This window comes from Girardinichthys multiradiatus, chromosome 2, assembly GCF_021462225.1.
Source record: "Girardinichthys multiradiatus isolate DD_20200921_A chromosome 2, DD_fGirMul_XY1, whole genome shotgun sequence".
NCBI classification, from domain to species: Eukaryota; Metazoa; Chordata; class Actinopteri; order Cyprinodontiformes; family Goodeidae; genus Girardinichthys; species Girardinichthys multiradiatus.
The window spans coordinates 6,518,888-6,538,899 of record NC_061795.1 but is presented as its reverse complement, the minus strand read 5'-3'; the positions used below and the strand labels follow the sequence as shown (position 1 = coordinate 6,538,899).

The window sequence follows — 20,012 nt, the reverse complement described above, 5'->3', positions numbered from 1 at the left end:
CAGCTGTGTACTGCATCCATCTCCAGCACAACACAACTGATGGTCCCAACCACATTTATAAGGCTTGAAATCCCACTTATTAAACCTGACAGGGCACACCTGTGAAGTGAAAACCATTTCAGGTGACTACCTCTTGAAGCTCATCAACAGAATGCCAAGAGTGTGTGGAGCAGTAATCAAAGCAAAAGGTGGCTACTTTGAAGAACCTAGAATATAAGACATATTTTCAGTTGTTTCACACTTTTTTGTTCAGTATATAATTCCACATGTGTTAATTCATAGTTTTGATGCCTTTAGTGTGAAGCTACAATATTCATAGTCATGAAAATAAAGATAACTCTTTGAATGAGAAGGTGTGTCCAAACTTTTGGTCTGTACTGTATGTGTGTATACACGCATACATATATATATATACACGCACATATATCTATATCTCTCTCTACATACACACACACTATTGTGTATTGCCGTACTGGATCTGGCGATACAAGGAAATGGACTAGGATATAGGTAAGCAAACAGCATATTTATTATTTTTTAGTCTTTACATTGACTAATGTGTGTAATTACAGTAGCCGACAGGTGCAAATGCGCAGCAAACGATTAAATGAGCTCCAAACACAAAACACACTGCAGTATGGTGATAATTATTCAGTATTATTTGTTATATATAATATATAATACTATAAAATATATAACCACATCCTGAGATGTAGATGGGACATGTTGGTTTTCTGAATAAAAAGCACTAACTTTTACATTCAACTGATTCTAATTAATCATTTTTATATGTACATTAATGAACATATATACACACACATCTATATGGGGGGCAATGATAAACACACATACACACATCTATAATGCTATACGACTAATATTTAACTATTCAACTTTAATTTCTCTTCGGGATTAATAAAAGATTTTTGAATTGAACTGCTGTCTGTCTCTCTGTGTGTGTGTGTGTAAGTTAAAAACCTTGGAAAAGTTTTTTTTTGCCGTGTGTTGCCACTTTGCAACAAAAGAGTGTTCAGTTTGGCAACATGGTGCAGCCTCAGTTTGTGGAGGGACACAACTAGTGACATCAGCACAAAATGGTGGTTGTCACGTCCAAACTGTGTTTCTTAAATGTGCCCCACCACCCAGAAAAAACACACCCTGAGAACCAATCTCAGCCCAGACACACTAACAGAACAAGGCCACTTTGACAACTTGCCATGACATCATCAGGCAAACAAAATGCTCAGCTGATCTGACCACCACTGCCGTGCCCTCAGGAGGAATTACCAGCCCTCCTTTGTTTTTTAGTGTGAGCAAGTGGTAACTCAGAGCAAATGATGCAGGTACAGCATCAGTCACCAAACTACCACGTCACACATCACAGGACAGCTTTTTCAGCATATGGCAAACATCAAACCCTGAGATGTACACCAGTGCATAGTCCACAAGACCACCAAAGCAAGTTAGTAGATAGCTATGGTCACACACAAAGCAGTAGGTCTTCCGTTTCTTCTGCAGCTGGACAAGAGAACATCTCAAAAGCAGACAGGTACACGGTCTCATCCTCATGTGCTTGGAGACACACCGCACTGCACCTTTAAATGGTTGAAAATGGCCTGGAACCAGCTGGCTGAGGGGTTGTTATATCAGCCCTAAAGCACACACAAAACACCACACTTACATACACAGTATATAAAAGGCATCCATAAAGACAAACCACAGAGTAAAAAATAAGAAAATCCATTCCTGACACCCTGATTGAATTAAAGAGGAGTTCCAAGTGATTCTGGGTAAAGTGGTAGCAGACGCACCGCTGACGCTGTTTTGGAATCATCAAGATCTGAAATTCAGTTAGCACTGGCAAATTAGTAAGCACCACTGAAATCACATGGAAGTCATAATAAAAAAGAGAAAGTATATACATAAATATACATAAGTTCAAATGTTGTCCACTTTGTGTTTTAATTTCACCTGAGTGCACATCAAGCTCCTCATTTAACTCTTCCTTTATGAGTTTCTTCACCCTGAGATCCTCAAGAAGACGAGTCACAGTGTTCTTTTCCTTCCTCTCTCTTTTCACACTCCCCACCATAGAAAACGCTTCCCTTAGTCTGGCCATCAGATCGTCATTGGGTATTGGCAGAGCATAGGAGTGGTCCTAGTACAAGCAAGGATGATGTTCATATTACATCACTTATTTACTGTCTATCAATGTGTTGTCAACTGTCCCACATTTTTACACATTGTTAATCTTTTCACACCTCAGTTGTTTCAACCAACACTGTGTGTGTGTGTGTGTGTGTAGGATGCAGATTCAATGCTGACCTGTTTCAATGTACGTGCGTGCCTGTGATCTGAAAGAGTGACAGAGAGTGGGAGATGTAAGGTGACATGAGGATTGAATATAACCAGGTCATAATGCTCAGAGCTGTTTGAGGCATAACTAGTACTTATTACTCACATCACTGGGCACAGGCAGGGACTCTGCCTCTCGGACAAGCTGGGAACAGTCCGGCCACAGGGTCTCCTGTGCCTTCTTTGGGGTCTGAGACGTCTGGTAGCCACAGGTTAAAGCGAATGATAAACTATAGAAATTATCTCACAGTGTAATACAAAATACATCACTGGTTCCTTCACATAGTGTGGCTATGAAGTGTAGGAACTTCGGGTCAATTTTGTTAAATTGGAAATACTTCTTGGTTGTTTGGAGACTGGAATTCATAGTATTATCAGCAGTAATTCACAGTAGGAGCCATTTAGTCTGCAAATATGTCTTCGTAAAATGGCATTAAACCGAGCAAATACAACCATACGCAATTTTTATTCTTACATGTGAAAGGTAATGCCAGCAGATCTGATTTCAATTGTAAACCGGTTGGTATAATTCCACGCAGCACATGAATAAGGCATCTTCTCCGATCGCTTGCTTGCCACATCAAAAATGGCGACGACGTCGACGTACGATACAGCGCTCAATAAGGCGTCTATGGACGGACTACTGTGAGGACCTATGGCTTCTGTTACTGCTGCCAGAACGTAATAAATTAATCATAAATGAAAAAAAAAACCTTTACATGTATTAGTATGTAATACGTTTTAAATTTTACCAATAGAATATTTTTGATAATATATAATTAATGTATATGTATTTTACTAAACAGTATGTGCGCAGTTAGAAAACGTTTCCACAGGCATTTGAAATGGAAAGTTTTACGGGGCTTTCGGTCATCCTCCCGTTGACATTTCTTACCAAATAGCTTTTGTAAACGCAACATGTTGGAGCTGAAGTGCTGGAGGTAACACAGCTAAACAGAAAACGTTGATTTTTTTTAAGTGAGAAACTTGGCTGAGGCCACGGAGAGAATGTCTCAGATGCTGAGACTTCTCTCGGCGGCTGCTCTGCCTTTCTGGCGGAGTGGAGGAGCCCGAGTTCGCACAGTGGGTTCTAGAAGCCTTGGAGGTCTGGTAGGTAATTGCTGCCTGTTTCCCCTTCTGTGTTCTAAACACCTCTGTGACCCCTTCGGGGACACACCGGGAATTAAAATGACACATTTTATTTTAACACGACTGAACTAACACAAAATATTTTTTGCGTTACAACATCCCATATTTCCTAAATTCAATATGAAGCCAGCTTTAGCAGATTATCAACATAACCAGGTGTGAGCAGAGCATTTGTAGCTGTTATGCGACTGGTCGACCTCCACTGTAATTTTTTAAACCCAAGTTTCAGAATCAGCTTTATTGTCAAGTTTGTACATACAAACAAGGAATTTGACTCCGGTACACTTTGCTCTCTGGGTTTTTTTTTTTTTTTTTGGTGTTTCTTTTAATGCGTTATAAGATATATTATGCATATATCTTTATGTCCTTGAATATACATATATATGCAAATATACAAAGGTGCGACTTCAGTATGCTGTTGTTCGGTACTCTATTGAATGTTCAACAGAGAAACAGCCTGGGGAAAGAAACTGTCTCTGTGGCGGCTGGTTTTAGTAAACAGTGCTCTGAAGCTGCGGCCTGAGGGTAAAACTAAACAGTTTATGTGCAGGGTGTGTGGTGTCTGCAGAGATTTTAGCAGCTCTTTTCCTGACCCTAGACCTGTATAAGTCCTGGATGGAGGGAAGGTCAGCCCCTATTGTTCTCTCTGTAGACCTGGTTATTTGTTGCAGTCTGGACCTGTCCTGTTTTGTGGATGATCCAAACCACACTGAGATGGATGAAGACAGGACAGACTGAATGATGGCAGTGTAGAAGATGACCAGCAGCTCCTGTGGAAGATTGTACTTCTTGAGTTGCCTCAGGAAGTACAGCCTCTGCTGGGCCTTCCCCTCCTGAACAGCGCGGGTCCTCAAATTGCGAGGATGATGCTATTTCGGTTGCGGCCTCAGGCACCCTTTTTCGAGAGGCCTTTCCGGAGTTGGGCTCCCAGACCTCAGGTTCGGGCTCCGGTGCCTCTCAGGGAGGTGCAGGGGAACCGGTGTCTGCGGCTATTAGAACGACTCTGGGCCGTTTGCTGCTGGATGTTCCCCCAGCCAGTCTACTCCATCTAGTGCCTTCTTTAGGCGTCGTGATGCCGAGGCTGCCTTTGTCGTTCCTCCCTCGGCGGAGTACGTCCAGGAGCTGCATGCTTGCTGGACGGACACGAGAGTCTTTTCCCGCCCGACGGCGGATGGCATGGCCCTGGCTGCCATGGGTTGGGCTGCATGCCCCCTGTCGAATCTGCCATTGCCTCTCTTATTGTTCCTCCTGATGAGGCATTGAGGCCTAATGCCCGTTGTCCACGACCGCAATGCTGTGTCACGGACGATTTACTTTGTAGGGCCTACAACTCAAGTGCTAGGATGGGCCAGATCGGAAACTCAATCTCCCATCTAATGTTGGGCCTCTCCTCTTATTTGGAGTCGGTTCCCTTGGACCAGTCGACTCAGGGCTTGTTGGACGCATCCCTACAGGCCTTCGCCCTGATGACGCGTGAGCTTGTATGCACGCTCTCAACGCTGGTCCATGCTCGGCGGCAGGTGTGGCCTGCGTAATCATCCTTAACCGAGCCTTGCAGGAGAACACTGAGGGCTCTTCTTGTGGTTCCGGGGGAACTCTTTGGTTCCGCTGCGCTGGAGGCCTTGGAACACGGCAGCGGCTGGCGGGTCTCCATAGCCCTCCCCGCCTGCCTGTTGCTGCTGGGGCAGCTGGGGTCTTGTTGCGGGGTTTGTTTCATGGGAGGCACTTCCAGTTCAGGGTTCTTCCCTTTGGTCTTTCCCTCTCTCCTTGGGTGTTCACCCGGTTTTTGGCAGCAGCCCTTTCCTCCCTGCAGGCACGGGGACTGCGGATCCTGCCTTATTTGGACGACTGGCTCATTTGTGCTGCGACCGGCGACCAGGTGATCCAAGACACTCGGACAGTGCTTGCCCACAAACGTCAGCTGGGTTTGAGAGTGAACCTGGAGAAGAGCAGCCTGATCCCCTCCCAGGTGACTGTTTTCTTAGGCATGATTCTAGACTCTGTTTCCATGACCGCCAGTCCTTCTCCTTGGCGGGTCGCCGATATTCTGGCCATGCTTCCGTGTTTCCGTCTTGGCAGGGCTCCACAGTTTGTGGAGTACCTGCGTCTTCTGGGCATGCTCACTGCTGTGTCCAGCGTGGTGCCTCTGGGGCTTCTTTCATTGCGGCCCTTGCAGATGTGGCTGAATGGGGTTGGCCTGGACCCCTCCCGGCATACTCACAGCCTCCGATGGCTTCTGGTTGTGCCTCGGTGCCTACAGTCTCTGTCCTAGTGGTGGAACGGATCCTACATCATGGCGGCGGTTCCGCTCGACCCCCTTCCGTGTCAGAGGGAAGTCGTCCATGCAGATGCTTCCTCCAAGGGTTCGGGAGCGACTTGGCAAGACCGTGAGGCTCAGGGGTGTGGTCCCTGCGGCAGTGCGGGGTCCATATCAATGTTCTGGAGCTGATGGCTGTCTTCCTGGCGCTCCGTACTTTACTTCCAGGGCTGCTGGGGAGACATGTGTTGGTTCGGTCGGACAACACCACAGTTGTCTTTCACATAAATCACCAAGGGGAGTCCAGGTCTCTGAGACTATTGTCCCTGACCCACCGGCTCCTGGTCTGGGCGGCGCCACGTCTTGCCAGCCTCAGGGTGGCCTATATTCTGGGTCCGCAGAACGTGTCCTCTGACTTTCTGTCTCGGCAGGTGCTGCTTCCGGGGGAGTGGTGGTGGATCGCATTTTCGGGGACCTTCAGCAGGTTTGCCTCCAGAGATGTGGTTCACTGTGCCCTCTGGTTCTCCCTGATGGACAGTGCCAGTCCTCTGGGCTGCGACGCGAGTGGCTCCGGACCCTTCTCTATGCCTTTCCCCCATCCCCACTGATCCCCCAGATGCTCCTGAGTGATCTCCAGGACGAGCTTCTGTTGGTAGCCCTGTTTTGGCCGGAAGGACCTGGTTCCCTCTGCTGCGCAGGCTCTGCTCCGGCTCGCCGATGCGCCTCCCCTCCAGGAGAGACCTCCTCTCCCAGATGGGGGGCCGGATTCTCCGCCCCAATCTGGGCTGCCTGAAACTCTGGCTTTGGCCTCTACAGGTGCAGGCTCTGCCTTCTCCCATTATGGGGGCAGGGTGGGACAGATCATGACTGGCGCAAGGGCACCGTCCACGCGGGCTGCCTATGGTGCTAAGTGGGCGGTCTCTGCTGACTGGTGCCATGGTACGGGACTGGGCCCTGTTTGCTGTCCTGTTTCCCATTTGCTGTCCTTCCTTCAGGAGTTGCTGGATCTGGGTCGATCCCCTTCCACTTTGAAGGTGTATGCGGCAGCCATTTCCCGTTGGCATGACGGGTTTGGTGGTTGCCTTGTTGGCTGGCATGGGGATGTCACGCTGTTCCTGAAGGGTGCCAGGCGCTTGTGTACACCCAGGCGCCCTGTGGCCCCTGCGTGGGATTTGTCACTGGTGTTTGCAGCCCTTCAGTCTCCTCCTTTTGAGCCCGTCACAAGAATGGACCTCAAGTGACTCTCCCTGAACCGCCTTCCTGTTGGCCATGGTTTCTGCTAAATGGGTGGGGGAATTGCATACTCTGTCTGTGTCTGAACCATGTTGTCGATGGAACCCGGATGGCTCCGGTGTTACGCTGTGGACTAATGCTTCCTTTGTTCCAAAGGTGCCTGTAGTGGCTGGTAGTGTTCTGCCGCTCCAGCTTTCCCGTTTTAATCCTGGTACCTTCTCTGAACCTCTTTGCCCTGTCCGAGCGCTCAAGGCGTATGTCCACTCCACGGCACCCATTCGTCAGACTGACTGTCTCTTTGTTTTTTATGTTGGCTCTCTGAAGGGTCAGGCCCTTTCCAGACAGCAGTTTGGGGTTTGTGGAGATGATCTCTGTGGCTTACTCCTTGCAGGATCGGCCTCTGCCGGGCGGTGTGCAATGTCACTCCAATCGGAGCCTGTCCAACTCATGGGCTGCCATGACCAGGGTGCCTCTAGAGGCCATTTGTGAAGCAGCTTCCTGGATGGCGGCGAGCACCATTGCCAGATTTTACAGAGTGAATGTTGCCATGCCGCATCCCCTGCAGGGCATACTGGACCAATCGTCTTCCGCCTCTGGCGGTCAGTAGGGATGAAATAGAACGAAAGTTACGACTGTAACCACGGTTCTATGAATCCCGGATGAGTCAAGCAATCAAAGCAGAGCGGACAGCAACTACTGCTGAAAAAAAATTAACGAGCTTAAAACGCCACTGGCGAGCCGAACAAACTTACCAGAAAACCTGGGAGTAAAAGCAGCTTGCGCAGCCTCTGGAGGGCAGAACCATCCGCAGCTCCAACCACAATCGATCACAAGGCTTCTAGCAGCAAGAGGAACGAGGAACAACGAATACAAGCCAACACCTGCATTCATCAACCTGCGCGCGAGAAGGAAGGGACAGGGCTTCCGGTGTCATGTGACTATATACACTCACGTGAGTCACATGTGACCATGTTGTTATTAAATTCTCGACCTTCGCATGCGCAAGAATGATCATTCGGTGCTTGAAGCACCGCCTTTGGCGGTCATCCGGGATTCATAGAACTGTAGTTACAGTTGTAACTTTCGTTTTTGATTTGTGAAACTAATATCGGACCACCGTTCATTGGGTACTTCTTAGAAACTACATCAACTAGATAACGTTTTAGGAAGGACAACAAGTTATTTAAGTCTAACTGTGATGAGGGCTGAATCATCTTGTAAACTGGTTGTTGCATCAGCCATTCACAGATCCAGAGAACAGCCTTATTCTGAAAAACAGATTTCATGTCACACTGAGCCGGGTTCTGGTTCTGCTGGAGGTTCCATTCTGTTAAAGAGGAGTTCTCATCTTCACTGTTGCTACAAGCATGCGCAGTATGAGGGATTGCTGCTAACTACTCTGTGTAATCCACTGTCGCCACATGCTGGTTCAGGAGTGATTGCTGTAAATCTCTGACTCCAAGCAGTCAGCTGGGCTTTCCTTTTTTACCAATTAAAATAATAAACTGAACTTGATGACATTGTTGAATTTCTAGAATCAAATGAGCATGTATGCAACTGACTTTAAATCTGTCTGTATGATTGGATTAAAAAGACTATTTATAAGCTCTATATAAACTGGATGTTTTTTTTAAGTGCTTTAAGATGACACTTGTTTGACTATTTGAATTGGTGCTATATCAATCAAATGAATTGATTTGAACAGCCATGTAGGTACAGATCCTGTGTCACTGAGAAGCTGTGTCTCAGAAGGGTCAACGTTTTAATCTTCATCAATAAATGAAACAAGCTCAAAGATGGCTGAGATAGTTTCTCTCCAGTTTATAGTTGAATCCTGGAAGCATACCTCTGTTTAAACTCTCACACTGGAAAGAGGACCAGGCAGCCATGGAACCCTAAAACATCTTTTCATTCAGGTTAATAAACCAGCTTCCAGCGGTCTGGAAAGGCAGAGAGGTGATTTCATCACAATCATACATACCACTATAGTCTGGAGCAGAAGCTTCTTAATTATACAACATATCCATGTTTTCCAAGTGGACATTTTTTTTGCTTCTCTGCTGATCGGTTTAGAAAGCAGCGTCAAGAGTTATTGGACTCGCACTATCAAAAAAAAACAATGCTTTAGACCCAGTTTAGCCTATGCTGAGTCCAGAACTTCTCCTCACCTGTGGAATGGTTTTGGTTCACTTTCTGCAGCTGCCCACCTCTCCCATCTGTACAAGACTTGGATTAAAAACATTAAAGCAACTGTGGGTTACAATCAGGGTTGTAGAAGGTTGTTGAAACAACCCCACTGCAGATTAGTGCTGTAATCAAAGCAGAACCAAGTCCAGAGCATCTCTGGTGTAGACGTATTCATTCCTCAAACAGCAGAAGCTCCTGAGGTGCTTTTATTGGATCCGGTGTGGTTACTGTTGGTAGAGTCTTATCTCTGCAGTGTTTTGACCATGTCTTTTTGTGATTTCTCCAGGTCTGTCGTTTTTTCAGTCAAAATCAAACTAATGTTCTGTCTCGTCAAAGAGTCTGTTTGGCTCGGCAACGATTCTATTCCACCGAGCCGAAAGGTGAGAGCTTTTGTGTGTGCTCAGATTTGCTCTTTGTCTTTTCATGTTTTATTTTAAATATATTTTAATGCTTATACTCTCTTTTAGGAACACTTTGTGATTTATATTTGTAAAATTGGCTATATAAATAAACTTATTTACTTAAAGTAATAACTTTTTAGGCCGTGAAGCTGAATCCTGTTCACCCCTGGCTTCTTCTTCTTTGTATTCTTATTCTAATAATTAGAGAGCAAGAAGAAGAAGCCAGGGCAGAAACAGGATTCAGTTAGGACCTCACCCCATCCCAGGGGAATGAGCCAAAAGTTCAGACATGGAGTATATCACGGGCTAAACAGGATGAACATGTGTGTATTCATCTAAGAAAAATAGCCTCTTGCTGGAGCAACCGTGTTTGTGCACGCACTTCTCTTCTTCTTACATTTAATTATAATTGGTTCCTTGAACCTGACATGAACTCAGCTTTTGAGCACATTCCACTAATTTTCTATGAGTTTTAAGTCCGCCTGCTTTATCCATTGCACAACCAGGACTAGACAAGTTTATCTTCATGGCACCATTCTAGAACGGGTCAAACAGGGAGCAGGGATCCCATCCTTGGAGATCATGGCCCACTCTCAGTCCTATGTGTAGTAAAGACTGTTTTACTGTTAATAGTGACAATGATGTTTCAGAGGTGGTCAGACCATGACGAGCTTTAGCCTTGGTGGTTACTTGGTTGTTACTGAACATCTTAAACAATTTCCTTTCATCAAATGAGGGTGATTGTTCAGGTCCTCTTCCAGAACTCCAGTCCCTAAGGGCTGGTGTCCTGTGATTTTTAGATGTTTTCCTGGTCAAACAGGGCTCTGCAGTCTATTGTAAGCAGCTCTTGTTATGTTCTGCAGCCGCTGCTCATCTAACATACTTAAACTGTAAAGCTGTTTTCATTGCAGTGCAATATTTTTAGGCTCTTGTATTTCAAGAGCGCCAATAAGCGAAGCATCATGGCATGCCTCTTGGAAGTGCAATAAATCCTTTCCTCTGGATTTCAGATGGAAAAGGAGGAGCAGGAGGAGGAGGAGAACGACCAGGTGGAGGGAAGAGAGGTGGGGGAAGGAAAGACTGGTGGAGTCGGATGCAGAAGGTTTGTCATAAAAAACCACAGATGAAATGAACATTAAAATGCCCCACAGTAAAATTAGAATATTTGTAAATTCCACAAATTAGTTAAAGACCTTGTTAAACCGAGCCAACTGTTATGCTAGTTTAGCTTCCCACTGCAGTTCAGGGAAAGCAGCTGTAGTATTGTTCTTTTTCACAATGGAGGTTCTGAAACATCTCTAAAAAAACACACAATTTCCACACTCAACTGAATAATAAGAGAAGAGTTTACAAGGAGCTGCCAAGATAAATGAAGATGAACCAAAACTTACCTTTCAACACATCTTTGATGTGAACAAGACAAAGGAGATGAATGTAGATTTCAGGAGAAAAAAGGACGGGCTAAACACTATTTCCATCATGGCGGAAGAAGTGGACCATAGACTGGACTGGAGGCACCACAGTGAAGCTATCAGCAAGAAGAGACAGAGCAGACTATACTTCTTGAGGGAGCTTAGGTCCTTCAATATTTGCAGCAAGGGACTGCTTATCTTTAAAAGGTCTGCTTTGAAGAGTGCAGTCACCTCTGCCATCATCTGTCGGGGTAGCAGCTTCAGAATAGGCTTGGGAGCCATTAGAGATGATTGTATATAGAAGGATGCTTCATGAAACCAAGCATCTTCTTCCCAAAACTGTAGTACAATAAGAACAAAATGTCTTTTTTTAGAGGCTTCTTCAGATCTGCTGTAATCCAGTCTGCTGCAGGAGATCCTTCCTGCTCACAGCCATCATCCTTTATAGTGAATATATGAAGAAACGTAGAAGGATTCAGTTACTACAACATTTTCCTTTGGGGTTAGGAAGAAGTTATGACTTGAATATAATTTTGATATCACAGCTGTTTACCTTTTTTTTTAACATAAGTCAAGCATGAATTTCTTCATGTATTCAAGATAAGGAAGAGCTAAGATAACTTGATTGTGACATGATGACTTTTAAATTCAAACCTACTATGCTCCAATCCTTTTTTATACAGATATGAGGTCTAGGTTTTGTTTTTGAATCCAAGAGTTCAGCTTTTCTCCACTAGTTTAATCTTGAGGTCCTAGATGAAACAAAGGGATCCAGATTTGTGTTTTATGAGAAAAGCATAACAGAATTATTAGGCAGCCAGACTGATAACAAGATGTCAGATAATGTGTGTTGTGAATTTTTTTGCCATCGACAGTACAAGCCTCAGATCCTATATTTGTGTATCGCCACGTTTGGTTTTCCATGTCTGTTTTCAGGGCGACTTCCCATGGGATGAGAAGGATTTCCGATACATGATGGTCACTGTTGCTGGAGTCAGCTCTGCCCTGCTCTACTTCTACTTCCGAGATACCGGCCGAGAGATCAGCTGGAAGGACTTTGTGCACCGTTATTTGGGCAGAGGCATGGTGGATCGGTTGGAGGTGGTTAACAAACAGTTTGTCAGAGTTATCCTGATACCAGGAGCGGATGCTGAAGGGGTGAGGATATGTTATGCTCTGCAAATCTTTGTTGCAACACGCCAAAACAAATTAAACCAAGTTAGGACCTGGACAGAAACTGTGCCTGACTTTCATAGTGGGCCATTCTTTTGTACAGGGATGAAAAAAGGAAACGAAAACCGATTTGATGATAAAAAAATTTGCCTAAAAGCAACTATCCTCTAGTTTGATCTGCTTTTGTGTTAAACTGTGATATTTCGTTTTTATTCTCTCTTTTTCAGAGTTATGTGTGGTTCAACATTGGCAGTGTTGATACATTTGAGAGGAATCTTGAGGCTGCACACATGGAGCTCGGCCTGGACCCGTCGCATCGGGCTGCTGTCATCTACAGTTCAGAGAGCGATGGGTGAGTTTAACTCTTCATCACCCAAAGAGCTTTACTGGTGGGTGATTGCAACTGATCTTAGTGTGGGGGCTTGATAATGGAGGAAAAAGGCTAATCAGTTGAAAATTATTACTCATTCAGCTTGAAGCACACTGTATTTATTGCATTTTAGGAGCATTACCTTTCTTGAATGCTGTACAGAGCATCCTTTTTTATCATCTAACAGGGTGCAATATAATGTTCAGTTTTTGCACTTAAAAATATACGTGTTAAAAAATAACTGTGGCCTGTTAGATAAAGTAGCTAAAAGATGTTTTGCATGCACGATTAAAAAAAGAAAATTCTTTCTTTTTTATAAATGTTTCAGAAATAAACAGAAAATTCACACATATTTTTCCATATCTCATGGTCTACATTACTGTGATTGTATCCTTTACTGTCATCAGTGATGTTCAGAAGTTCGCTCCTGTCTGTTTTTATGACTCTAGCTGGTATACTCTGTCCTCCTCAAGGCAACATAATAACTAGTAACTAGGTTTATTGTTACCACACTTCACCCGCTACACAATTAGTTTCAGGATTTTAATAAACACAAATGACTAAGGTCTCAGTAAACTTGCATCATTTGCCAAAGTGGTGGGTTAGCGCTCCCTCCTTCGTCTCAGGTTTGATATGACTCATGTAGTCTGCTTGTTATTTGTAATTCACTTTCTAAATTACTTTTACAAATTGTTGTTTCTCCCGCTTCATAAAGTGTTATTTTTAAGGACTAATCAGCCTTACCAGGAAGTTGCAATAATTCATGCAAATTATTATTCCCAAATTTTGCAGATGTGGAGCTTTCCCATATCTGACCATCACTGTCAGATGATATCAGCCTAGGGTTAGGGCTAATCTGACCAAACACATTAGACTTTGCCTTATCCTCAGTCTTCCCTGATCCCCAATCACAGCAGCGTGTTAGCAATTACTTTTTGCCATAAAATATAATGGCTAAAATCTGCGCATGTCAGTTTCCCAAATTATCACAGTTCTGAACCACATGCAAAATTGTTGTTGAACATAGGCCTAGATTGTTGCTAGACAAGCACTTTTCAACTGCAAAACATGCAAGGATGATGGCTGATAAGTGAGGGCCTGAAACACCCTTAGACACCATAACAAATGCTGTGGCATCCACATCAGTTGCAAAGGCTGAATAAAAACTAGGTGAGTTTGATTAGCATGTCAGTGTGAAATTGAGAGAAATTAATCCAAATAAAAACAGGCTTCAACAATGCTGTGGAAAAGAATGCTTACTCGTGAAACATGAACTGAGCTGTACATACAGAACATCAAACTCTGGATCTCAGATTGGACAGCATCAGCCTATTTTCAGGACAACTCTCAGGAAGGAGGAATTGCATTCACTCAAAGTTGAATGTGGCAAAAATATTTTAATAACCATTGTTTTTCACATAGTTTTTCAGGTAGTTTGGAACAGAAATCAAAATTGAAAGACAAATTTGATTATTACCACAGCCCTAATGTTTAGCCCCCTTTAACAGTACACTTTTAAGCTGGGCTTGAGCTCCCTGGGCTGGCGGTGGTAGAGTAGTTGTCTTGCAGTTGCAGAGGTGTGTATTAGTTTTCAGTTTTCCCTGCCACGTTTTGATATGGCAAGGCACTTAACCTCAGGTTGCCTAACGATCTGCATATTGGTCAGTTAGTTGAGCAATAAACAGGTCTGCTGGTGTTTCTGTAACATCTCAGATTCTATAAGTCACTTGAACTACATTATTATTCAGACAACTCGGCATTACTTTACAGAGATTTTAACCTATAACACGGCACTGCAGTTGCTGGTTTTATGATACTGATTTTTTTTTCTTATTGCTGCATAGAAACATTAGACTATATTTAAGTGAATATTAAATTTTTTCTACCGTTATAGCTCTTTCCTGATGAACATGATTCCTACTCTGTTGCTGATTGGATTTCTGCTGTTCACCCTGCGACGTGGACCAATGGGAGGAGGCATTGGTGGTGGAAGGAGCCCCTTTAGCATGAGTGAATCAACAGCCAAGATGATGAAAGACAACATAAGTGTTAAATTCAAGGATGTGGCCGGCTGTGAGGAAGCAAAGGTAGAGATCCTGGAGTTTGTGAACTTCCTGAAAAACCCACAGCAGTATCAGGACCTTGGAGCAAAAATCCCCAAGGTGAATCTGAAGTCTGAACTCTCCTGTCCTCATTCTTTAGGTGAACAGAAGTTGATTGATGCATGTGTTGTTGCAGGGTGCAGTGTTGTCTGGACCTCCTGGTACGGGAAAGACTCTACTGGCCAAAGCCACAGCAGGAGAGGCCAATGTCCCCTTCATCACCGTCAACGGCTCTGAGTTCCTGGAAATGTTTGTAGGGGTTGGCCCAGCCAGGGTGAGTGGAGCAAACTCCACCAATGTATAATGCATATAGTATGTTGTTTCTCACGAAGTAAATGTTGAACTAGCATGACTTCTGTAAAGGTGAGGGACATGTTTGCTATGGCGAGGAAGAATGCGCCCTGCATCCTTTTCATTGATGAGATTGATGCTGTGGGGAGAAAGAGAGGAGGAGGGAACTTTGGGGGTCAGAGTGAACAGGAGAACACGCTAAACCAGCTGCTGGTGGAGATGGATGGTAGGCTGTACAATGACCACATTCTGATTTAGACGTTGCTGCATTTTCTCTGCTTGGGTTTTTCTCATTTACCATCTTGTTCCTCAGGTTTTAACACAGCTACTAATGTAGTGGTCCTGGCTGGAACCAATAGGCCTGACATCCTGGACCCTGCTCTGATGAGACCAGGGCGCTTTGACAGACAGATTTACATCGGTATAGTAACTCTTCTTGCTTACTGTCGCACACAGTAAAATGTGTTTGGTTGACAGGGTAAATTGCACTGTGTGAGAATCTGGTTAAGAATGAAGTTTTTTATGGAAAGCTGACCCATGTAACTAGATAATAGAAAATATTCAGGGTTGACATCAGCACTTTGGTTTCAGAGGGAATGTTTTGGAAGACCAGGTGCTTCATGTACAAAGACTTGCGTGGATTTGCTAAAAACATTTGGCATATGCTAAAATCAAGAACACAGTATAGAAAAAAATATATAAAAAAAACAATCAACAAGTATGAAACTGTGGGTGTTCATGGATCAAAATACATTTCCTTTTTTTGCAACCTAATCAACATGTCATTGAGCGCACATGTGGGATTACCAGATTCCTCGTATAACACGCCTCTGCTTACATAAGCATCATGCTTTCTCACAGAAGACGAGTATCGAGTAGTAGTAATGGTGTGTGAGTTGGAGATACTCCTAAATGAGACGTGTAAAACATAGACTTCTCATGTTTTATGAGCAAAATCAGACGTCTCTTGATAACGTCTACAACTTTCATGGATTGCACACAGTAAATTAATCCAGAACTGAAAAATTAGGCTATGTAATTTCCAATTTACACATGTAACTACTTATATTAACTACTGTAATCAGTGATGCTCAAGGCTTGGTAGAATGCTCTGAAAATCTAGTTTAAGCAACAAAAACAGGAAGTCACTCAATCTGACCATTTAAATGAATTCATACTGTAAAGACAGGATGGTGCCTTCACTGTAACCCCTGATACACACTGAGCCTGTGTGCTCACACAGTCTCAGTGTGTATCAGGGGGATTAGTATTGGGATAATTAAATAATTTACTGGCCAAGATGCCACTGTTGTTAAAGGTCTTTGGCTGTCGCTGAATGGGCCAGTAACACTACAAATGTGCCTGCACATTTCCATGGTCAAATTATTATTGATACATCAGGATGTTTGCAGTGAAATGTGGACACTAGGATTTTATGCATGAGAACCCTGCTAATAATTGACTACAGTTCTGTTGCAGTGCCAGAGACTCACTTGCACATGTGTTGGGTGAAGTGGTTGTAATGTTAATGCCTCACTAATTGAATAAAATCTTTGTCACTCTTCTAACCGGTAGGACTGCACTCAGCAAGGTTTAAATTCTGGTAGTAAAATATTTACTCATTACACGGAGAGCTCTGAATTGAATTTCTTCAATGTTTCAGAAACCAGTGCACCTTCTCAGTTGCAGAGAAAAGGCAGCAAACATGTTGAATTTTGCATAAAGAAAATAGAGTGAAGAAAACGATGATCTTTTACTTGAGAAACAGAGCTTGGATGTTCTTTTAGAATGAAATAATTGGTACATTTAATAGCCTCATTATGAAACAGTTACTGAGTCAAAATCAGAAAAATGGCAGCCAAGGATCAAATCCATTTGGTTAAAGCACAAGCTGTAAAAAAATAATAGAAAGTATATTTATTGTTCTACAGATTCTTTCTTATATGTTGTACTTCTGTTTTTCACACATTAGAGGAATATGGAGAAAACATCAGTATACATACGCTTTCATATCCTCATGTGACAACTGATCCTTAACATAAATCAGTAAATCTGAACCGACGCTGAAACTGGCCAGCTTTAAATGGATTGATGTGCATGACTGATGTTTTTTCTGCCTCCTCTCAGGTCCTCCAGACATCAAAGGCAGAGCTTCCATCTTCAAAGTGCACCTGCGACCAATCAAACTGGATCCCAGTTTGGATAAAGATGCTCTTGCAAGAAAAATGGCAGCTGCCACACCAGGATTCACTGGTGTGTAACGTCTACTTAATTTACTTGAAACATTTATTTGTTGTTTTTAAGCTTTGTATGATAGGAAACCACCAAGCCATGTGGATGTGTCAGTATGGCTAAGATTTAGATCAATACAAATCTGTTTTATGATTGAAGAAAGAGGTTGAAGAAGAAGGATTTATAAAAACTGCATTTGTCAGCATTTGGACAGTGATTTAGAAATGGTATTCCATCTAGACTTAGATGTTGGGTCATTTTGTTTTGTCAATAAATCAGGTGCCGACATTGCTAACGTATGCAATGAAGCAGCATTGATTGCTGCCAGACACTTGAGCCCCGCCGTCAACCCTAAGCACTTCGAGCAAGCGATTGACCGAGTCATCGGAGGTCAGTGACCACGATTTCCAACTTTATATACATTTTGATACCTTTTTCACATTGTCAGTGAAAATCCTTGTTTAAAATCTTTTTTGTTGTATACTACACAGTATATTTTATATTGACAATATCCCTCTGTTTTCAGGCCTGGAGAAGAAGACTCAGGTTCTGCAGCCCACAGAGAAAAAGACTGTAGCGTATCATGAAGCCGGCCATGCTATCGTAGGCTGGTTCCTGCAGCACGCTGACCCCCTGCTTAAAGTATGGAGTCTGAACACAACAGTTACATTATGGTCTGACTGCATAATAATATAAAATGTATGGTATGTTGTTTGTCATGAATGAGTGTGATGGAAACCAAACCGAATCTTCACTCAATGTTAATCTGAAAGAAAACCAAAAATATGAACAATAAAAACAGCAGAATCATTATCCAGCTGCTGAAATGCGAGGTTTTGTTTAGTTTTTCCACCAGACATGATGTTGTTGTGCACCATAAGAGACAATCTAGTTATTAGTCCTCGATAATTGTAACACACTCTCCAGTCTCCTTTCCTAAGATTCGGGACCACGCCCGGCGCCCTGCTGCCAGGGAGCATTTTAACTACTGCGGCGACCTCTGCCACGGTAGTTAGATGTCCTCAGTCCAGGTCCACAGTTCCCCTCCCAAACCCAAACAGCTTGGGATGGATCCTGTTTCCATTTTCTGAGTCACCGAACAGAAAAGGCCAACTGAAAGTCTCCCTCCATAGCTTCTCCGAATTCCTCCCATGTCCGAGTTTTCACTTCCACAACCACAGAAGCCACTGTCCTTCTGGCTACCCATTACCCTACTGATGCTTCAGGCATCCCCATGGACAACCAAGCCCTAAAGGGCTCGTTCTTGAGCCTGACTGCTTCCATCACCATTGGTGTGCACCAGTGGGTCCTCTGGTTGCAAGCATGTTTGCAGCTCACCCTCACCACCGGTTTGTGTTTACCAGGGCTGTCCAGCAGCCCCTCCTGCCACTGGATCCAACTCATTACCAGGTGTTGATCAGTTGACAGCTCTCTTTACTCAAGTGTCCAAGATGTAACGCTCCAGGTTTGATACGATTACAAAATTAATTATCGACTGTGGCTCAGTAGGAAGAGTAGTTGTCTTGCAATCAGAAGGTTGTGGGTTCGATTCCAGCTTCTTCCTGCCATATGTCGATGTGCCCCTGGGCAAGGCACTTAACCTCAAGTTGCCTACCAAAGGTGAGTGCGATTGGGTGAATGTGGCTCTAGTGTAAAAGCGCTTTGGGCGGTCTGTATGACTGGAAAAGCGCTATATAAGTTCAGTCCATTTACCATTTACCTTTGGCCCAAGATGGCCTGGTACCATGTACACTTCTGAACCAGCTTGTGCTCAAACACTAAGAGGTTGTGAGAATATTATTTATTTATTATTTATTTACAGATATTATTAAGAAAATGAGAAATGAGACTAATAATTGTGCAGGGCATTACCTGTAGAGCAACAAAACGATTTTCAAAATAATTAATTACTAAATCCTAACTCTCAATGGCTTATTGGGCTTTTATTATCAATCTGTATAGATATGACCACCATCATGTGGTTAGTCTGGTTGTGCAGCAAGATGACTGCTGTTACTTGAGCAAAGGAGTTCATTATAAGATGCTGGATCTGGTAGACTACTTGTTCCTATTTTGCAAACTTGTTTTGCTCATGGAAAAAAAGTTAGTTGAAATCTTTCGTTGGTCCTGCAATGCTTATTGGATGGCAACAGTTGTCATCATCCTTGCAGGAACCTGCATTCCAGGAACAGAACCTGTGCAGAAGAAAGTTGTGGGGTCCTCTCAATCAAGTAGAGTTGGAGGCAAAGGAGCAAAGGTGTAGAATGCTTAACCCCTGTGGGGCACATATCAATAAGATCAGTGGAGAGAAGGTGTTTGTCTTTACCCTGGTGGAGCAGATGTCAAAGAGGAACTGAGTCCTGTGGTTTGTTCCACATGGAGGAAGTGCTTTCACAAGAAAAGGCTGGAAATGCACATTAAAAGCTTTATTTACCTTGCACAAATCAATTTCACTGTATAAATGCTCATCTTTTGTAATTTAGCAAACCTTGATGTTGAACACACATTTGCATGTTGTGGTTGTGTGTGAATAGACAATTTTCACAATGTTACAAATACGAGACAAAATTAATACTGAGCAGTGTAACTGGGACTGTCGCCGCTGCTCTACTGCTGCTACTTTATTTGAAGAGCTTTCTTATTTTCAGGTGTCAATCATTCCACGGGGGAAGGGTCTGGGTTACGCTCAGTACCTGCCCAGAGAGCAGTACCTTTACACCAAAGAGCAGCTGTTTGACAGGATGTGCATGATGCTTGGAGGTCGTGTGGCTGAGCAGGTCTTCTTTGGCAGGATAACAACTGGGGCTCAGGATGACTTAAAGAAGGTCACACAGTCCGCCTATGCTCAGG

The 20,012-nt window shown here is 43.7% G+C and overlaps 1 protein-coding gene and 1 long non-coding RNA gene across 4 annotated transcripts in view; one reads left to right on the top strand and one right to left on the bottom strand.

Moving 5' to 3' along the window:
• Positions 1 to 928: 928 nt before the first annotated feature.
• LOC124856921 lies at positions 929 to 2,958 on the bottom strand. Of its 3 annotated transcripts, XR_007035458.1 has the most exons (5): positions 2,831 to 2,958; positions 2,462 to 2,554; positions 2,326 to 2,354; positions 1,972 to 2,158; positions 929 to 1,840 (listed from the first exon to the last, which is right to left on the bottom strand). It is a non-coding gene; the product is annotated as an uncharacterized LOC124856921 (long non-coding RNA). The 3 variants fall into 3 exon arrangements; XR_007035456.1 differs by having other exon boundaries at positions 2,462 to 2,953; XR_007035457.1 differs by having other exon boundaries at positions 929 to 1,652; positions 2,462 to 2,953.
• Positions 2,959 to 3,236: 278 nt separating this feature from the next.
• Positions 3,237 to 20,012, top strand: part of afg3l1 (AFG3-like AAA ATPase 1) — a 26,495-nt gene continuing 9,719 nt past the window's right edge. Inside the window, exons 1-13 of the mRNA XM_047385539.1 lie at positions 3,237 to 3,465; positions 9,468 to 9,561; positions 10,593 to 10,684; positions 11,931 to 12,152; positions 12,395 to 12,519; positions 14,432 to 14,699; positions 14,776 to 14,913; positions 15,003 to 15,156; positions 15,244 to 15,351; positions 17,058 to 17,183; positions 17,442 to 17,552; positions 17,689 to 17,804; positions 19,811 to 20,011. Coding sequence (XP_047241495.1) covers positions 3,364 to 3,465; positions 9,468 to 9,561; positions 10,593 to 10,684; positions 11,931 to 12,152; positions 12,395 to 12,519; positions 14,432 to 14,699; positions 14,776 to 14,913; positions 15,003 to 15,156; positions 15,244 to 15,351; positions 17,058 to 17,183; positions 17,442 to 17,552; positions 17,689 to 17,804; positions 19,811 to 20,011 — 1,857 coding nt within the window. The 5' untranslated portion in view covers positions 3,237 to 3,363. The remainder of the gene's footprint in view (positions 3,466 to 9,467; positions 9,562 to 10,592; positions 10,685 to 11,930; positions 12,153 to 12,394; positions 12,520 to 14,431; positions 14,700 to 14,775; positions 14,914 to 15,002; positions 15,157 to 15,243; positions 15,352 to 17,057; positions 17,184 to 17,441; positions 17,553 to 17,688; positions 17,805 to 19,810; position 20,012) is intronic.